This window comes from Aspergillus chevalieri, chromosome 4 (assembly GCF_016861735.1).
Source record: "Aspergillus chevalieri M1 DNA, chromosome 4, nearly complete sequence".
NCBI classification, from domain to species: domain Eukaryota; kingdom Fungi; phylum Ascomycota; class Eurotiomycetes; order Eurotiales; family Aspergillaceae; genus Aspergillus; species Aspergillus chevalieri.
Genome location: NC_057365.1, coordinates 2,766,469 through 2,786,672, shown reverse-complemented (window position 1 = coordinate 2,786,672; position 20,204 = coordinate 2,766,469). Strand labels below are relative to the sequence as shown.

Genomic DNA, 20,204 nt, shown 5'->3' with positions numbered 1-20,204 from the left:
CCCACACCGGCAGGTCAGTTCACATTCGAGACCTTGAACCCTCCAGGCACCTGGTACTGAAAGACGCCATGCGGATCATACTTGTTCGCCACATGCCGAATATATTTTACATTCTCTTCTCCGTATCCCTTCAACGGATTCTGGCTCTTGTCGGCATAGTTCAGGTAGACAAACTCGTTATCCGCATTGATCATCTTCGCGTATCCATCCACTTGCTGGTGGATGGACCTTGCCAGACGATGGAAGAGCTCATCATCTGCTTCATCGTCCCACCAGTAGTCATAGAGTGTTTCTGCAGCATTGTTAGAACGATCAAGTGCCAGGTGGATAAAGGCAACGTACGAATTAAATTCTTGTCAAAACGCTCCAAGCCCAAAACATTTCCGCCATTTTCGGAACCACGCTCAGTAAACAATTTCGGCCATGGCTGCACGATGATCACTATGGTCCATGACTTGCTTTTCGCGTACTTCTTGGCCTCTTCGATGACTTGTTCGTGTAGCTCTGCGCATTTGCGAATGATCTCGGCATTGTTGACATGCGTGCCGGTTACAAAGACATTTCTGCAATCTCATTAGCTCGAATTGGGTCAATCGCCTCTATATAACATACCGAGAATCGCCCGGCTGCGACAATTCTTCCACCAGGTTGTATTGGCTATCAATTCGAACACCATCCGACGTGTTAGCAAATTGCTTGAACTCGTCGTAGGCCGCAGGGTAGGGCACAGGCTTGGTGTAATGCAGTGCGTTAACAACTGAGTTCGTGTTCGTCTTCGAATCATACCACCACATGGTGATTAATGATGCATATGGGTCCTTGTGTATGTTGTCCGTAAAGCGCACAAAGGCAGGAATCTGTTTATACGCAGTTGACCAGTCATATGTGACCACGCCGCCCCAGATGCCCTCATAAGGCATCGTTTTCATGTCGAATCGAGTCACGATACCAAAGTTGATTGAGCCACCTTTTAGGGCTTTGAATAGGTCTGGGTTGGTGTTGCGGTTGGCGTCGACAATGGCACCGTTGGCCAGGACGACTTGGTAGTTGACGACGTTGTCACATGCGAAACCGACTCTTGCGGAATGAAAAGAATTTCCACCTATCCCCGTTCAGAAAAGAGCGCCTTGAATAATGCTGCATATCTCTCACCTCCAAGCAAGAATCCTCCAACACCCACAGGTCCGCCACGGCCACCAGCCACGATCACCTTATCCTTCTCCAGCGCCTTGTACACAGATGCCCATCTAGCCCCGGTGTAGATAGATGCCGTCTTATTTTCAGGATTGTAAGTCGTACTATTCATCTTTGACAGATCAATTGTCACACCATCCTCAATATTTGCAGCTCCAGCCCAAATGGTATGGCCACCGCTACGGACGGCGAATTTGCAGGACAAAGAACCACCCTCTTGGACCAACGTCGACACGGCTGCCGACACATCTTCGACGGATTCCGGTTGGACGATACAGGTTGGCGACAGGCGTACACTGTGAGAGTAATAGGACACGACAGATTCGACGAAAGCTTGGTGGTGAGGATAAACAACCTGGTGGCCCACGGAGCTGGCTGATAAGGCAGCACACTGGATGCATTGAGTTATTTTTGTCACTCTATCATAGCAGCATATGAGATACATACACACGAGTCAGCAACGCCTACTCCAGTTTCTGCTTGGAGAGGAGCGCTGAACAGCAAGGCCGAGATGCTAGGACAGAACTTCATGGGGCCGGTTGATCTCGATAGAGCAAAGAAGGAAGCAGGATGCTCCCCCCTGGAAGGATTCTGAAGGATTTTTTAGGCTGTTGTTGACTGCCCCTCACTACAATGGACTGATACGAGGATATCTTCCATGTAACGCGGCTCGCATATAGATCAGCCTATTATCACCCTAGTAGGAATGGAGAGCATCGCTGGGATTGGTTCCTCGTATTCGACAAGCGGGCGCTAGCAGGGCAGGACATGGCGATCCCGGTTCGGTTAGACTGACTGGAAAGAAAAGATGTACAAGTATGAATGTGATTCCTGTATACTATGGATGCCAGAGTAGTATGGAAAGAAGTCGGAGTCGACCATCTGTAGAAAAATCACGTGAATAAATGTCCCAAATAGAAAATAGTAAATTGTTATGTCATCATCAAACATTGCAAACAGGGCAAACCCTGGGGTCCACTGCGCCTTTAAAAAGTCTTCCGATCAGGAAAGATCCTTTCTTCATTTCTTCCTCTCTCAACAGCCTTCATGATGGCTCTTCTGTCAATACCTCGACCAGTTGTGGTGCAATTGCCATTGAACTAACTATTCGCAACAGGGACACTTCGTAGTCCCTCTCAATTGGTATGTTACCCATTGTCGTTACCAGCGGACACCCACCACCTACACCACCTACACACCTCGACGCAAAGCAGCACATGATGCTATATGATAGGACCGATTTTACTCCTTAACCATGGGGAAAACTCACCCACGAGCCATTTCAAGACGGGTCTCTGAGCTGCTCCAAAAACCTTTCGATTACAATCATCCACACATCAATTGTCTGGCTGATGGCTAATTCGAGTTTTTTGTACTCTGTACAGTTTTTCTTTTTTTTTTTACCATTCGATGTCTTCAAGGAAGAGAGACTGCCGTGTCGGAGTTTTTGAGGAAGACGCTCAACCGAGTCGTGAAATAGGTTGTGGATAGTCCAATCGATAGCAATAGAGATTTACACTTGGATTCTTGTCTTCTTGCGCCTTTGGGCGATTGCGTCCTTCAAGCCTATGTCCTGTAGCTTTTGTGCGATTCGCAGAGATTAATAGCTCCATGTTCAAGCACAGGCCAAACCGTCTCGTGTATGCTATGGATGAATCAATTTGACTGCACCTCAAACCGCACTGCTGCACAATTTGTTCAAAATTCTGCATTTCGCGTGTGAACTTTTTTAACCCAATATCGGGGTCATAATTATGCTGATGCATTGCATAACTTAAGGGGCTATTTATGCAGGTAAGTATAGACGACAGTGCCTTAGTACGCCTTTTATCCCATCTTGTTGACTGCTCATACTCTCTCGTTCTTTCTCCTCAGCTCTCTCCAACCTGTGTCTCATGTTGGTTGTACTCTTGTCAACAGACCAGCAATTGGATATACAATGGTGTTTAGCGCGAACTACGGCCATGCTCGGAGTCGTGGGGGTGCCGGATGATAGTACATATGAGGGTTCTCTTTCGGCCTACGGGCTCAATATATTTTCTGGTGATGTCTTGTGACTTGAGATTCACAGAATACCAATCATTCAATGTCTCGTGACGACCATACGCTATGCTCTGAAAGGCAAATCGAACCAGCTTCATAGGTTACCGGAAACCGGGGTATTTCCAGCATCTTCATTCTCTGTAACAACTGTGTATCTTCCCCAGAATATGGCACGACGTACGTCACATCACGGCATAGTAGTGCAGCTGTTCCACATATGGTGTCATGTGGTTTCACCAGTTCTCCGCAGAAGATACCATGTACATGAGACCATCTCCGCAGACCCTGGCTCCGATATCGACCATGGCACATCAACTGATCACAAGTATGGCTATAGCCCTTCCGGTAGACAAGTATTCCTCCCAAGTTACTCTCCCTATTCATCTGTCTTAGGCCATCACCGAATCCGCCGTAGGTACCGTAGCGTCAAATAAACCGCGCCCACAGTTGTATACGCCGCACCTCCACCCGCAAACCAAACAGGTTGATGAGTTATGAGAGAGCGTCGGAGGATGGTGATTTTGCGTTTTGCTTTGTCTGTTATCTGTTAGGTTCCGTACCAGTAAAAGACAGGTAAAGAGAACGGCATAGAATGAAAGGACGATAGCTTCTCATACCCAGAGGGGCAGACCACTTATTTCGGTTCTGTATAATCCAGCGGCCTGTAGACTGGATGCCTTGGGAAATTTGTGCGATGACCATCTTGGATATTTTGCTGCTTGGAACTGCTGTTTCGTGTTTAGTACGTAGGATCGCAGCTGCTCTGATGGATAGGTCGAGTCTGGGATTCTGGGATTCTCAACAAGCAGAAGAAACGGGTATATATCACAGTGAATCGAGCACCATAACGCGGGGTAGTGATACGTCCAATGGCATCAGTAGCACAAGGAAACAGGGTTCAAGAGGGATTTTGCTGGGCGATGGCCAGAAGCGTCATATGTGTTGTGTTGCTTCAGCAGACAGTGAATGTTGATGTCCAAGGCAGGTATTCGTCGTATGTTGAACTATTAGAGGCAGTGTTATTGACTGACATGCCATTCACTTTAGGAAGGAAGCAGGTGACCCTAATCACATGACTGATGCGGTTTCTTCTTCCACCATCTGGCCACCGTGCTTCGACGTAACAACCGCCATCATCCTATTGACAATAGCTGTGAGGTATTGATTAGTCTCTATTGTGATCTGCTTGAAGGATTATCTGACGAAAAGAACATAGGGGATCCAGAAACCCGACGCTAGATGATGGCTCTCTCGACCTCGTCGCGACGGCCTCCTACTACGCTCCCTCAGTCGCATACTCGATCCCGACTTCGATAGCAGATACAATTCTCTACCATGAAGAGGATATTGCTGGAGCTACAAGTATGGAAGGCACTGCAAGAGCTGTGGCGACTGAGCCCAGGCCTGCCACGGGATCGGCCTAGTTTTCCTGTGCTTCTCAGCCAACGCAATGGTATAGACCAGGTTTTCGGATACTTCAAGAACGCACAGCCATCGGAGGCTGTCCGACAGTTTAAGGGCTGGGAAATGAGAATGTAAAGGATGAAGATGGCTCTTGCGCAGTGGCCTCGCACCTCATATCGGACTTCCGCCCGTGTCCGTTGAGAAGTACTCGATTTGGAAGTGCTATACTCAATACTCATGGTGCCTTTATGTGGCGACTTGAGACACGCAAGTCTAGATCCTGACGCACGTGTCGGAGAAAAAGCACAGACAGGGATAATCTGTTGCAATCAGACTCGCGACGAATGAGAGAACTTGGCGAGATGCCACTGACAATACTATTCTTCTACGCCATTCAGAGGTCACAATTGGCATTCAGGACCCGTCTTGGCTACGTCGGGCCTTTTTTTCAGTTTTTATGGTTAAGTTTGTTGAAGAAAGCATCGCTCTATATTAATACTCCGGATTCTCTATTTATTGCGGCGTGGTGACGGGATTGCACCGAAACAATCAACATCGGTTGGGAATAAGCGCTGCCCAATTGAATACAATAAACAGGTTATTACAACAGCAGCGACTGGTAAATACCATGTTTCGCATATAACCGCTCAAAAATGCTTCAATTGTACAATTTGAGTGGGCAGGAATGCCTATCTCATTGCAATCGGGCCCTATTTGCACGCCATCGCCCTGGACGAAACCGTCTGTCATAACGCCATTCCCCCACCGCCATGCGCGAGAAGCTGCCAAAATCAATAAAGTACCTGCAATTTCATCTCTCACCAAAATGTTACCGGGAAATTTTATGCAAATATCGTCAACATGGGTGCAATCGACTACGGCAATATCACGCTCATACCGCAGGGCACGGCGTATGGCCTACTCATCGGTCTCGCCGTGCTCTTTTGCTGTGTCATCTTGATCGCGGTCAAATTACAAAAGGTCTACCTTGAGGAGGATTCGGGAAAATCAGAGATGTTCATGGTCGCCAATCGTACAGTGGGAACTGGTTTAACAGCTTCAGCGGTGTTTTCGTCGTGGATGTGGATTAACGAGACCGTGTCTTCGGCTCTCAATTGCTATCGGTTTGGCCTTTCTGCCCCAATGGTACTTTTTCCGAAACTCATAAATATGTCGATTACTGACGATTGTATAGTGGTATGGATCGGCCCTCTGCTTCCAAATCGCTCTGATGGCCGTGATGGGCGTTCTGTCCAAGATCCGTGTGCCCTACGCGCACACTTCGCTCGAGATCGTACGCATGCGGTACGGACAGATAGGGCATATTGCTTTTATCTGCTTGAACCTTATTCAGAACATTTTTGGATGCTCCAGCATGATCCTGACCGGCTCCCAATTGATCAATGGTATTTCGGGAATGCACTTTGCGGCGGCAACCATTCTTGTTCCGTTGGGAGGTTAGTACCAATCACCAAGCCAGAAAGAAACGAACGGAAGCTAATTGAGTAGTTGTGCTATATACGGCCGTTGGAGGTCTGAAAGCCACCTTCCTGACAGACTTCTTCCATACGGCTATCGCGCTTATCCTGATCCTCTGGTTTACGTTTGGTGTCCTCGTTCATGAACAGATTGGTGGACTATACGGACTATACGACAAAGTGATAGCTCTTGAGGATCATGTGAGTGGCAATTATGCTGGCTCGCTTCTGACGATGAAATCTAAGGGTGGTGTTATGTTTGGTCTTGATCTGGCATTCGGAAATCTTGCTCTCGTCGTCATGGCAAGTCCCTTTTTCTTACTTTCCTCCTGACTAATTGCTAATCCTCGCAGGACACCGCATTCTGGCAGAAGTCTTTTGCAACAGAAGTGAAGGCTACGGTCCCCGGATATAACTTGGCAGCACTGTGCATCTTCGGCGTCCCCTGGGCCCTGGGCACCGTTATTGGTCTTTCTTGCCGCGTCATTCATACTCTTCCCGTCTTCCCGACCTATCCTAACCCCTTTACGCAAGATCAAGTGCTTACTGGCTTCGTGATGCCTTACACCATCAAAGCTCTACTGGGCAGTGGCGGTGTGGTAGGCTTTTTCCTCTTGATGTTCATGGCCCTGACCAGTACTGTTTCCTCGTCGATGATCGCGGTTAGCAGTATCCTCTCCTACGATCTGTACAAGACATACATCAATCCAAAAGCCACCGATAAGCGAGTGGTTAGCGTTAGCCATCTGGCCGTGTGCTTCCACGGCGTCTTCATCGCAGGATTCTCCCTCGCACTTAACTACGGTGGTGCTAACATGAACTGGATCAATTACTTTGTTCCCATGCTAACCTGTCCTGGTATTATGCCGCTTATCTTCACCTTGACCTGGTCTCGCCAGACGCGGCTCGCCGCAGTGGTTGCTCCGATCCTCGGTATGGGTTCGGGAATAGCAGTCTGGCTAGGAGCAACGTACTCGATGTACGGCGTCCTCAATATGGACACGACGCAGGAGCAAGCGCCAGCTATTTACGGGGCTATAACTGCACTCTTCTCACCAGCACTATACTCCGTCCTCATCTCATTCTACAAGCCCTACGTCTTCGACTGGCGCAATTTCCTCCGCATCGAACTCGCCGACGACCAGTCCGCTTCTCCTCCGTCCTCATCCCCCAACGAAACCGAATCAGAGCACGAGTCCTCCGAAAATGACAAACATCCCACAACATCCACAAGACCTACAACAGACCTCGACAACGTCAGCTCCCCCTTCGACGCCGAAACGCTCCGCCTCCTGCACCGCTGGTACCGCATCGCATGGATCATGTTCGTAACCATCCTCTTGCTAACATGGGTGCTATGGCCGCTGCCACTATACCGCAACTGGATCTTTAACAAGCCGTTCTTTGCGGGATGGGTTACTGTTGCAATTATTTGGCAGTTTGTTGCGTTTGGAGGTGTTGTAATTTTCCCCCTGTATGATGGGCGGCATGCTATTGCGAAGGGGTTCCGGGGATTGAGAGGGAGTATTCGGTCTGCTTTGAGGAAGTAATATACTTTTGTTGTATTTGTTGTATATAGAACTTGGTGCTTTCAACAGAGCGTGATGATACATAGCATGTTTAAAATAGGATAAAATGATTTGCACATAGGATGCTCTACAAACCTGGATGTCATATTTATCGCAAAATGTATGTTTAACGTAAATATATACACAGTGGAGATGTTCATTCGACCCCATACGACAAGTAAACGCTAATCCAACGCCCATAATATGATGCAACATAACAGAATTGGTATCAATCAAGCCTCCCCAAACCCCCTCTCCACAGCCCCCAGAATCTCATCCCTCATCCCCTGCATCGCCTCGAACGCAATCGAGTAATTCCCCAAGCATCTCACCACAAGCCTTAGGTTCTGCTGTAACTCGTTCATGAAGCCATTCAGTGATGGGCTCCCATTACCACCTATACCTGCGCTTGCGTTTGCGGTTGGACTATCAACTGCTCTGCTACCACCACCGCTTCTATTGTATCTATTGAAAGCCCTCGCCTTAAAACACAGCATCAATAGCGCATACCCGGATTGCATAGCACAGCATGCAAACGTCGGCATTGTGCGTGGTATCTCGACGCGCGAGTTCCATGATAGATATGGCGGTATCGTCCACGGAATCTCGTTAGTAGGGTTCGGATAGGGTAGATTATCTAATAATGTAACGATGCTAAGTGCAGCATGCAGGCATATCTTCGAGGAGACGTGTGAGGAGAAGGGGAATCGGATTGATGGCATGGAGGACGAAATTGAGCTTGAGTTGGAGATTGAGTTCTCCGGGGAGGGAATTGAGGAGATGGGCGGAATTTTCATGCGGCAGCAGGAGGGTGTTATTGGTGATTGCGCTGGTGTTGGTGCTCTAAGGGGTTCGAGGTCGCAGTGCCTGCGGCGGAAGATGGGGATGTCTTTGAAGGCGTTGAAGCGGTGGGTTTTGATCCGCGCGCTGGTATAATTAGCTTTATTCTATTGCTATAGTTATAGGGGAGTGGCGTGCCTCTGCAGCTTGATCTCCGCTATATACCCCATAGCCTTTAACGCTGCCACCTCGGGGGAATCCAATCCCACGACAGGCGTCTGCGGCATCGATGATGATTGTGAAGGTTTACACAGTAGGAGTAGGGAGGTGATTTGGCTGTCGAGTTCTTGCATGCGTTGCGGGATCCAGGACGCGTTGTATGGGGTCTTCGCTGCTTGGTCGAGGTCGTGCACGAATGTTGTTGCTTCGAGGATTGTTTGTTGGGCTTCGATGAGAAATTTCCAGCTCTATGCGATATGTCAGTTTTTATGCGTCTGAGGTGGGATATGGAGGGGCTTACCTCCGGATATGGCGTGACGAAGCGTGGGTCGTATACGTTGAAGACGGGTGGCTGCGTAGGTTAGTTCATGTCCAAACTTTCAATATGGTGTAGACATACTACACTGCTGACAATCGACCCTTGACACACTGCCATATACTACATTCTTTGTCAGTAACTTCGACAATACAGGTTCGTAAGGAGACATACCGTCATCCACCAAGCCCTCCGCTTCGCCTCCGCAAACTCATCTTCCTCAACAGTCTCATGCAACGAGATACTCATCGCCGTCGTCAATGCCTGTCCAGCCCGATTCCGCATTTTGTTGATATTCCCGCGCTGCGCATACTCATACACACTCAGTAGCAGCAACGCCAACACACTCTCCAAGCACACCGGTACGAACGGATGGAATGGATCGCGGTCGAGTTGTGGCACGCCCTCGGATAGAGCACTTGACGGGTCACTGGATGAAGCAACTAGTTCTGAATCGACCTCTACGGCTTCGAGAGCGGCCTGTGCGAATGAATGTGCTGTGTCTCGTCGGAGCTTCACGTACTCAGGGCGCGAGGGATCTTTCTCATCTGGGTGTGGTATTAGGACTAGTAGGGCTGCTATGGCGAGACTGAGTGGGGAGGATGGATGAAAGGTTGACTTCTGGCGCAATGGCCGGTTGTACACGGGGAGGCGTTCGGGTGGTGGTAGGGCGGGATAGTATGGGTGGATGAAGATGTAGTAGGCGTCGAGACTAGACAATTAGCATCACATACCATCAAACGAATGGGTGTCCCGGCATACATATCCCCATAACTCCCGTATATCTGCACCAAATCCACCATCGGAAAATGCACATTCGCATCAGGCACCTCAGTACCGCCTTGCTCCCCAGCAAATATCGAATCAAAAATCGACTCGATCTCAGCAATCGGCATCTCAACATTCCTCAACCCAGCCCCAGGTTCACTCAAGTCCATAAGCTGATGGAACCAATCCGCATCATCAGACCCAATTTCAGAACTAAACCCAGACCCAGACAGAGACCCCGACGTCGTCTGCTCAACACCCCCCTCAAACGACGACGATTGCTGACTTCTCCTCTCCTCCGTGTCCGTCGCATGCGTATCCGATCTATCATTTTCTTGTACGGCAGGCTCAGGACCTGGCACTGTCGCTACTGATACTGGAATCGATGCCGGAGCCTTTCTTCGCTTGCGGTTCTGGCAGTTTCGTGGTCCGCCACGGCGGCTGGGGACGTAGAAGCAGTTCGCATTCTTGGCGATGCAATTCGTGCATGGGTTCTGGCCGTCGCAGCGGATTCGTAATGTGCGGCTGATATGCGTTAACCTGTCAACTCGTATGGGTCGGGTATAGGGTTGACGGGAGCGTACCAGGATAGACAAGCTACCTTGACAGGCGGCTTACTGAACTTCCGACGCGCAGGCCGGGAATCTAGAGTCGCCAATGCCTCCATCTTGGATTCATCACGATTGAAAGAAAGAGTAATTGGAATAATTCTGGAAACAAAGAAGGTGGCGGACGAAAATAGCAAATCCCGGGAGCAAATCCCGATATCACTATCTGTTGCATCATTCCCAATTGGGCAGTTAGCGACTATAATTACGATATAGGCTATAGCTTGGCTTTATCGCTCAGATCTTGCACCAGATGCACTCGTTGCAGTGCGTTGGGATCGTCAAGTCCTTTCATAATGGCATTCGTTGGCTGCTCGCCATCTTGGAGACTTCGCCATCGCCACCGTTGCAACATCTCTTTTCCAACGGCACTCTTGGCACCGCCTTCAATACGATCAGCGACGAAGCTCCCGAGTACCGGGAGGAACTTAAAAGCATGACCGCTTCCTCCCGTGGCTATCAGAACACCGGTCTTTCCTGGCACCGCATCTATCACAAATTGGTTATCAAACGAGTCTGTGTACCAGCACAACCGGGTCCCAGTAACATGTAACCCATTCTCTTGCAACTCCGGAAGATAAGTATCCAAGAACGTGCGGATAACCTGCACAGATTTCTCAGGAAGGCCGGTGATGCTTTCCGGTGCAGTCCATCGGGTAATGGGCACGCTACGGACAGCACCGTTAGCCTGGACCTGCGGGTTCGTATACTTCGTTCCACGATACCCAAGCTTCATCACGCCCTTCTCGTCGATAGGGAAGCCGTAGAGGTTACCGTTTGCCCCAGCGCGGACTTTGTACTGCCACACGGGGAAGCTCTCGGGTGAGAAGCGCTGGCAGAGATGCGGGTTGTTTGCTGGGATCTGGATCGTTGCGACGGACCCTGCTGTCGTCTCACAAAGGCCATCGAGTTCGGGGAGAACGCTGGGAGACCAACCACCACAGGCGATGATAGTCAAGTTGGCTTGGTGGATTGCGCCGTCGGATGTGATGATTCCCTGGACTGTTCCGTTGGATTCGTAGAAGCGCTCAAATAGGCCTTTCTGTTTGTCGAGGACGAATTTGATCCCAAGTTCCTGTGCTAGATGCAAAGCATATCGACATGCCTTATCGGCGTACACAAATCCGCCCACGGCATCAAAGTAGCCCTGGTATCCCTTCCCATCTCTCGATAGATGAAATGGATCAATCGCGTGTCCGTGTCCATCCGATTTTGCTCTCTCCACTTCCTTAGCATTATGGAAAAGATACTGTGTATGGCCCAGTCCGACTTTGGTAAGGTTCGCGATCGAGCGCTGCTCAAATGGATTAGGTCCCTCGTCGCCAATGTGGTAGTTGCCGCAGTCCACGTAGATGCGGTCCTTTTTTGTCATTCCTGGTGGTAGTTTTTGTCCTTGCGCCAGGGATTGGTTCCAGTTGTTCCATTGCTGGATCGCATTGAGCGTTAGATTCTGGTACCAGGTTTCATCGCCGTATGCGGCGCGGATGATCTTATTGCAATCTATTACCGTCAATTACCTGTCAGGGCCTCAAAATGAGTATCACTTACCAGCCGACGCAGCATCGCATCCATTCTCAAAGTCATACAGTGTCTCATGGTACGGCTGCTTGTCGAAAACAGTCACATTGATGAATCCTCGCTGCACTAGATGAATCGCACTGCTAAGACCGAAAACACCTGCTCCGACGATAATAATCGGCGAGTCCTTTTGCGCCAGAGTATCGCCAGACATGGTTGTTGGTTGTAGTTCCTCGGTTCCTGTCCCCCGATTTTTTATAACCGCGATCGAAATTCCCGCGGACTTTAAAAAGTTTTATATCTTATCACTCAGCTTATATCAGGGGTAAATGAAAGCTCGCGATGACCTTCCTCGATTTCGTGTCGTTGAAGTTGTCAAAAGTCCAGATGCATCGTGAGGGGTATCGCATCACATATTATCTGCATTCGGAACCAACCGCCACTACTTCTGACGTGCGATAAACCGTAGATGAGATAGCTTGAGCCAATGTTCGGCAATGATGGCTTGATAACGCTTCTTGTCGTTATCGAAAAAGTCAGTGCAAATGAGGGCGATATTAGGTTGAAAAGTGCTGCATGTATATACATAGTTGGGGGTAGTTGGGGGTATATATGGAGGCATGCCACCTCGTAGCGAATGTAGATAGAAATGGTAGAATAGCAAGTCCAAAATGGCCAAAGCAGATACCAAACAACAATCGGTCCTTGTCACAGAGGAATCCGGCGTCAATGCCGGTTATTTCTTAACAATCGACCCATCGGTCGAAAAATCCATTCTCCGAAAACTAGACTTCAAGTATGCGACTGCTTCTTTTTCCAGGTACTTCAGATCATAACAGTTGACATGCTTCAGATTGCTACCAGTCGTCTCGTTCATGTACTTTTTCAACTCCCTCGACCGGAGCAATCTGGGAAACGCAAAAACAGACGGCCTAGACTCGGATTTGCATCTTCGCGGTAACCAGTATAGCATTATCCTCGCGGTTTTCAATGTCACATTCTGTCTTTTTGATCTTCCGTCAAACCTCCTGCTCAAGAAGTATAGTGGAAAGATTATGCTTCCGGGAATGATGTTAGGATGGTACGTTGAACCCTGAACCCGTATAGATTCGTCCGTAACAGAACCCAGGGGATCAATCACACTAATCCAATGCGCGGTGCATAATTTCGCCGGGCTTCTAATCTGCCGACTGTTGATGGGATGTTTCGAAGCCGGATTCATGGGTGAGCCATCCATCCACCTGTATTTAGTGCACACATATCAGCAACTAACATCACCACTCGCAACGCACAGCCGGAACAATCTTCTACCTAACCCAGTTCTACAAACGCAACGAAATCGCCTTCCGCCTCTCCATCTTCTACGGCACTGTCACCATCGCCGGCGCCTTCTCCGGCCTCATCTCCTTCGGCGTCTTCCAGATAAAACACAACCACCTGCACGGCTGGCAATATCTCTTCCTCATCGAAGGCGGCTGCACACTCCTCGTCGCCTCGTTTGCTATATGGCACCTCCCGAAAAGCGGTTCATATTGCCACTGGTTCAATGAACTCGAGGCGCGGACTGCGCAGCTGAGGTTGTTGCAGGATGGGTCTGTACGGACGGGTGATAAGTTGGATATGCGCGGTGCGCTTTCTGCGCTGCTGGACTGGCGGATTGCGGTCTGGGCTGTTGCGTGTTTTTGTTATGGGATTGGCCAGACATCTGTGAGTAATTTTCTGCCGCAGATGGTTGCGTTGCTCGGGTATTCGACTGTCAAGACGAATTTGTATACGGTGGCGCCGTATGCCGTGGGGACGGTTGTGCTGTGGTTGCTATGCTGGTCGTCTGATCGTTTCCGGGAGCGCTCATGCCACCTTGCTGGGTCGTTGATGATTACTTTCGCCGGGTATATTATTCTCATTGCTATCGACGCAGAGAAACACCAAGCTATTGCTTATTTTGGATGCTTCCTGCTATGCTGCGGAGCGTTTGCGCCAACGGCGCTGTTCCACAGTTGGCATACGAATAACGTGCCCATTGAGAGTTCACGGGCAGCGATCGTGGGATTGATGGCTGGGTCTGCGAATTGTGCAGGCATCCCCTCGAGTTTCGCATTCGATGATCGCACGGCACCGAAGTACTTGCCCGCACTGATTGTCAACTGCGTCTTCCTTGTGACCGGCGTGGTTGTGATCTTGGGCCTGGGGATGTGGTTTCGGTACGATAATTATCGGAGAGATAAGCTGCAGGGGGTTCGACTTACAGCTGCGGATATCCCGACGGAGAGTCTTGTGGGGGGATGGAAGGATCCTAGTTGGAGGTGGACGGTTTAGGGCCGGGCCGGGCTCAATTGTGTTTCAGGTGGTGTTTTAGGTAAGTTGTTTTGTGCATCATATTATCAATCCAATTCAGTATTCAGTGGAGTTCGTTATTGCCAATGATATATCCACTTCTGCCACGGTCCTAGTGATTCGAGGCGGTTTCCTTGATGGATCATTTTCCTTCATCAAATAGTTATATATACAAGTCCAGAACGGTATAAGTATTGAGAGAGTCGTTGCATGAAAGGAAGAAAGGTGGAAAAGGGGAAGAGGAAGAGGGGATAAAAGGAGACAGGAAAGGAAAAGAGGATATGGCAATGATGTCGATATCATAACCACGAAAAGGGAAGGACGGAGACATTAAGAAATATGTATTGTGAATGTGATATACAGAGAAGGGGTATTGAAGAGAACGTAACCACGTAGGCATAAAATCCAAAATTGACATGCCAAAGTCCCAGCCAAATAAAAAACAAGATGATAATAATGAATGAATAAAGCTTATCTTCCCCACATCCGGGTTGAAGGCTCGTGAAGTCCATCTTGATGATGATGGTCCATGGAATCCTTGCTGGAGTGCTCGCTGTTCGCGCCCGTTGGGTATGCCGGTTCCGACGTCACTTCAATCGTGGTCTGCTGGTACACCTTGCCAATGGGGGCCAATTCCATGCCCTGGGGCTGCACGATATTGTCGGTCGACCCATCGCGGACGGTGTGATCCGGATCTTCGTGATATATCCGAGTGCCCATCTGGCTAGCATCCAGGCGATTGGGGTCGGCGGTAATGGTTGTCAAGTGGTTGTCCGTCTTGCGGCCCTTGCTGCTTGCGAACTTGCCGTAACTGCGGTCGTTGCTGGGTTCGGATTCGATGATCAGGTTGCGACGAGTTAGGGTGTACAGGAGGACATCGACGAGACCGGAGCTGGTGATCATAGCACCAGCAATACAGAAGTAAACCACGTTCGGTGTGGTACCTTGGGCCGTGGCCATACGTCCGGCGGCCAGGGGAAGAGACAGCACGATATATGCAATCGGGTAGATAACCATGTATCCAATAACGCGGCGCAGACGCTTCAGACTCTCTGTATGGCTGGTTCCCAGGATAGCTGACTGGGCGATTCTTCGGCGGAGCTGGAACCACATAATGGCGTAGAGGACAACGGTACCGAATTCCGCAAGGAAAATCCAGGTATAATGTGTCGCTAAACGCATGTTCTCGTACTTTTCACTGATCCAGCACTAAAGCCTGGTCAGTCTCGAAGAAGGACTGAAAGCCAAAAGGATGTAATCACTTACCCAAGCACCTGACGGAATTAGAACATATCGGCCATGAACGGCCAATGGAACGATGACCAGAATGGCAATAAAAGCCCAGATACCGATGACTCCTGCCACGAAAACACGGTGACTCAATTTCCGGCCCATGGCCACAAGAAGAAAGGTGTGGATAGCGATGGCAAGCACGAAAAGACCGCTAGCCGGGTCACCAATCTGCAGCCAGAGACCCTGCAAGAAGCACGCTGCTGTGTCTGCCGAGATCTTGTCCTCCGCGATCCATTTTATACAAATCAAGAAGGCCAAGGATTGCTGCAGATCGGCCAAGACAAGATTGTAAATAAGAACGATATACTGATTATAACCGATGTATCGAGCGTAATTGGAGCGCCAGAACAGCATTCGGTAGGTAATGAACCCAAGAAGGATGACGGTCGCTATGAAGGAGAGAATGGCCATCACCGAGACGGCGATAAGTCCCTGGTGGTGTTTGTAAGGGAGAGGGTCGATGTCCATGACGGGCTCCCCTTCCTGGGTGAACGCACGGCGTCGTAGCATGTCACCGTGGGTGTTGAGGTCGCTGTCGCCAAGCGACATCATCAATACTTTTGCGAGACTCATTGTGAACTGTATTGTACCAATAACACCTTAAACACTGTGATCATCCTCCGGCTGGACGAACTGGGTGGACAGGGATTAAAGCAGGGGGAAAGAGCGACTGGGAGAAGATAAGAGAAGATAAAGATTCTCCGGGATGTATAGATATAAAGTCGACACCCAAACGATGAGATAGATCACTTTTCTTTTGAATTTTTGTTTTTTCTTGCCCAGCCCGGGGAAGTCACCGGATCTTATTCTGATCCAACCTGCGATCCAAGCCTATCGAAGAACAGGAGAAAGTCTGTTCTTCAGGGGAATTGTCAGTGACACTGACTCAAAAGGTTCACACGAAAGAGGCAGTTATGTCCAGCTGCCAGGTAAAAAAGGAAGATTAGAGGAAACACCCAAAAAGAGGAACGGAGGAGGGGGGGGAGAAAAAAGTAAAAGGAAATTCAAGGCGGGAGAATCCCAAGGAGAGGGGACGCTTAACCCTAAGGCTTCGTCCCTGTCCCTATGCAGCGGCGTTGTCGGAGATGCACTACCGACAACCCATAGTGGGCGACGTGGAGATAGTCTGCAGTTGGTATGGTTGTCTTCTGCTGTGCATTGGCTGCGGCGAATGATGCATTCGTGCGCAGACCACCCGTATCCACCGGATATTAACTCGAGTTGCCGTCCCAAAGGCTGTGAAATCTTCTTCTCCACATCGGGACCACAGTGGGTTCTTGTCAAGAGTCCAAGACAGGGGCTCCGAGCCATGGTTTAGTAGGCACCGAAACTTATTCTTCCACGGAAACACAACCGAAAGTGAGATGAAGAGAGATGAGGAGGCAGGATTGGTAGTAAAATTACTAGTGCGGAGGTGTATTCCGTACCTAATCAAATAGTTATAGGAGTCCTTGTCCATATGGCCTGCTACATGCAACTCCTCATGTATCCTTATTCTGCTCTCTAACACTCCCTGAATAATGCATCAACAGAGAATCGTCCCTGACTGGACGAGTTTGAAAGAATGACTTCAGAGCACAGACATGACGCTGGACTGTCCGATGCAAGAGATTGACAAGTCGAGTTTCACCTCTACATTGGCCGCAAGGGAGGCAATCTTCCAGAAACGCCAGGCTTGAATACAAGCTCAGCGCCACCACTGAGACAGCCGTGAAGGACAGTGCGAGGCATACAGCTGCACGAAGTAGATCCTAGAGACTATAGCAGTCGATCGCAAACAAAGTCATTAATTACATTTTTTTTTTTGTTTTATATATATATAAATTGCCCGCTTCAATCCCAACGGCATAGCGTCGTGAGGGGTAAGTAAAAAAAGAAAAAGAAACGAAATATAAACACAGAGAGAAAGAGAACGAGACCGACCATACGGTAAAAAAACCAATTCTAAACCGCGCGGAGACGCTAAGTGGAGGCCCAAGACCGTACTCTGGTAAATATGGATTATCGTCGAAATTTTTTTTGGGCTTCTGTGTGGCAGGGGGTGTGGGAATTCTGAATAATCACGCGTGGTCAAGGCAACCAAAGGGAATTGGTTCCAGAAAGACCCAATGGCCCGCACTGTCGATCGAAGGAATAATAGAGCTGCCATTCGAGTTTCTGGTGTGTGCACGAATGGTTATGGGGGAACGCCTGCACTATCCCGTACATAACACACACAGGGACTCCGTACTGTCTCCGTACTCTCTCCGTGCCGAAGTTTTTGTAGCATCGTTCACGCCGGATGATGATCTGATAATTTCCCGGGGAACAGATGCCGGTTATGCTAAGACGATACCGGCAATGCTTTGCCTGCCAATCGCCACCGTGGACGGTAAGGAAAAAGAAATAAAACGAGAACAAGCTTTTCCCAGTTCGATTGTCGGCATGTGGTACGGCTTCTTGGCCGTTAAGGTTCTTTCTTTTCCCGGTTCAGTTCCCGAGAAGGTTGGGTCGGATATGAGCCGATTGAGGCGGTTGTCAGATTCAAAGGTACCAGAGTTGAGTACACCGGATCTCTAATAGAGCATGGATTAGGACTATATTGAAGTCAATATACTGGAGATCAAGAGTATATTAACGGCAATTTCCGTGGAGGTCGTGGAATCCTGACTGTAACTCCGAACTGCAATATATATCCAGCACTCTCCTGTAGAGAATACCGTCAGAATACCCCGTACAGAGTACTCTGCGCTCTACAGAGTACCCCGGAGTACACTCTGCTGTTGCTCATTACGCAACTTACTGGAGAAAAAAAAGAAAAAAAAAACGCATTTCTCCTAAGCCGGTAGTCTGGGTCTGCAGCTTGGACAGTACCGTCAACCCCCGGTCACGACTCAGGGGACAGCCACCATGGCCAAATGAGGGACGGGACTGGCTGAAGATCTGCCCCATAGCAGACACAAGGTTAGCTGGATTAATTTGAGGGTCAGCTGTCAAAGCCAATTCAGAGCATCCCAACGTCGCTCGTACCCTGTAGAGTAAGAGACTCGCACTGTAACAAGTAACACCCTCATCTGTACTCCATAGAAACGTCGGTTTCTCCTTGCCGGATTTCAGAGCGCAACGGTTCTCGGAATGTAAGCGAACCCACATGGCGTGGGATCAACACATTGCAAGAGAGCCGACTGGACGCCGTTCTGACTCTGAACTCCGCAATTAAAGAGCGTGCATTAGTGGTGGTGGTAGCAGGAGGTCCGAGGCTGATGCATTCTCATGTGAACATAACTATAAATATCCTAATATAGCACTCCGTACAGAAAATAATTCAACAGTGGCCGGATGGTGTAGTTGGTTATCACGTATCGTTAACAGTTTAGTAACTGGTTCCGATAAGGTCCTGGGATCGAGCCCCAGTCTGGTCATTCTTTTTTGATCTTTTTTAATCTTTTTCTTCTTCCCTCCCTCCTTTTCCTATTTTTGTCTTTTTACACGCCGTCATCCCCTACTTGGAATGTCCTCCGTGACGTGCTGTCATCCATGCAAACACCGTTCGGATAATGCTCCGTTCTCCGGGCTCCATTGATCCCCCTTGGAACCACCAACCGAGTCCCGCTGAAAATTCTCCTTAAAACGAATCGTCAACCGAAAGCACTGTTCAGAAATGCGTGGATTACCGGCTTCTGTCAACAAGCGAATTGACTGACTGTCGAAGATCCTGATGCCTCGTTCCCATGATCTTCCTTGTCTGGTCCACCGCGGAATTCATATCCCCTTGGAGGCGAATCGAGGGCAATTGCCATTCCTGCCCCGTAATAATTATCTTGACAAATTCGACTCTATTGCTGACTAGCTGTCTAGGCGAACTCTGAAAAGGGACACGCGATATGCGAACCAAGCATACGCATTACGATATCCATTGCCAAGTTGGATTGAGTGCAGCCAAGGATCACCGGCTCCTCTTGTCATTGTCAATCGGATGCGTTCCTCCCACGAGAGCACCATCATCATCGCCATTGTCACCATTGTCTATCTCGTTATACTTTATTAGCCAGACTAGTACATCAATTCCGGATCCTTTCAACAGCTCTATCATCGGAATGGGGGATCAATTGGCTGACAATTATCGGTAGGCCCCGAGGTTTCTCGAATTTGTGACTTGAAGACGTCATGCGCTGTATACCAAGCATTTTCCTTAATTGCTTCGCGGCGAACCGTATCATTGGTACTGCTTGTTCTGAGATTAACAGCGCCGGGTCTACTTTCTTGGGCGTTTTTGGTATCACTCTACTGAGTATACAGTCCGACCATGAACCATCTCTCTGTTCCTCGGGAGAACAGTTGCGAGCTCGTACGGACTTCGCGCGATTCATGAAGAACCGCCACTCTGGTGTGTACTCCGTACTGGAGTATGCACACAATAGCCCCTGAAGCTGAGACATTCTCCTGAGCTTTGATAATGATCGCTGCAAACGTCTTCTTTCCAGCAGCGTGGGTCGTGCCTAGAAAGCTATGGTCATACCAAGAGATTCCATTGACCACGAGAAACATGCTGAATCCTACTGCATGTACCCCGAAATGCTCGTTCCTCTACAGGGCTCGTGATGATCCATGGCAAGGATTGAATCCTCTTTGCGGAGGCCTCGTGTTCCTTCTGCACGTTCCGTCTGGGCACTGTAGCTAGCAACCCGCGGAGCTGGAGAAA

At 49.2% G+C, this 20,204-nt stretch overlaps 6 protein-coding genes and 1 non-coding gene across 7 annotated transcripts; 3 read left to right on the top strand and 4 right to left on the bottom strand.

The window, feature by feature from the left end:
- Positions 1 to 14: 14 nt before the first annotated feature.
- ACHE_41007S (FAD-binding oxidoreductase) lies at positions 15 to 1,725 on the bottom strand (the record flags this gene model as incomplete). Its single annotated transcript, XM_043279269.1, has 5 exons — positions 15 to 292; positions 343 to 563; positions 613 to 1,102; positions 1,153 to 1,585; positions 1,642 to 1,725. The coding sequence occupies 5 exons, from the start codon at positions 1,723 to 1,725 to the stop codon at positions 15 to 17; spliced, it is 1,506 nt and encodes a 501-aa protein (XP_043136965.1).
- A 3,777-nt stretch (positions 1,726 to 5,502) lies between these two features.
- ACHE_41006A (sodium:solute symporter family protein) lies at positions 5,503 to 7,669 on the top strand (the record flags this gene model as incomplete). Its single annotated transcript, XM_043279268.1, has 4 exons — positions 5,503 to 5,787; positions 5,837 to 6,098; positions 6,151 to 6,320; positions 6,473 to 7,669. 4 exons carry the CDS (start codon positions 5,503 to 5,505, stop codon positions 7,667 to 7,669), a joined length of 1,914 nt encoding a protein of 637 aa, XP_043136964.1.
- Positions 7,670 to 7,920: 251 nt separating this feature from the next.
- ACHE_41005S (transcription factor domain-containing protein) lies at positions 7,921 to 10,437 on the bottom strand (the record flags this gene model as incomplete). Its single annotated transcript, XM_043279267.1, has 7 exons — positions 7,921 to 8,614; positions 8,666 to 8,934; positions 8,988 to 9,038; positions 9,087 to 9,125; positions 9,177 to 9,714; positions 9,765 to 10,295; positions 10,355 to 10,437. 7 exons carry the CDS (start codon positions 10,435 to 10,437, stop codon positions 7,921 to 7,923), a joined length of 2,205 nt encoding a protein of 734 aa, XP_043136963.1.
- A 158-nt stretch (positions 10,438 to 10,595) lies between these two features.
- Positions 10,596 to 12,110, bottom strand: ACHE_41004S (uncharacterized protein; the record flags this gene model as incomplete). The annotated part of the gene is made up of 2 exons (XM_043279266.1): positions 10,596 to 11,878; positions 11,927 to 12,110. 2 exons carry the CDS (start codon positions 12,108 to 12,110, stop codon positions 10,596 to 10,598), a joined length of 1,467 nt encoding a protein of 488 aa, XP_043136962.1.
- Positions 12,111 to 12,567: 457 nt separating this feature from the next.
- Positions 12,568 to 14,212, top strand: ACHE_41003A (uncharacterized protein; the record flags this gene model as incomplete). Its single annotated transcript, XM_043279265.1, has 4 exons — positions 12,568 to 12,692; positions 12,750 to 12,977; positions 13,026 to 13,120; positions 13,191 to 14,212. The coding sequence occupies 4 exons, from the start codon at positions 12,568 to 12,570 to the stop codon at positions 14,210 to 14,212; spliced, it is 1,470 nt and encodes a 489-aa protein (XP_043136961.1).
- A 489-nt stretch (positions 14,213 to 14,701) lies between these two features.
- Positions 14,702 to 16,075, bottom strand: gprC (the record flags this gene model as incomplete). Its single annotated transcript, XM_043279263.1, has 2 exons — positions 14,702 to 15,439; positions 15,497 to 16,075. The coding sequence occupies 2 exons, from the start codon at positions 16,073 to 16,075 to the stop codon at positions 14,702 to 14,704; spliced, it is 1,317 nt and encodes a 438-aa protein (XP_043136960.1).
- A 2,760-nt stretch (positions 16,076 to 18,835) lies between these two features.
- On the top strand, positions 18,836 to 18,924 carry ACHE_t40013A. Its single transcript has one exon. It is a non-coding gene; the product is annotated as a tRNA-Val (tRNA).
- Positions 18,925 to 20,204: the final 1,280 nt, after the last annotated feature.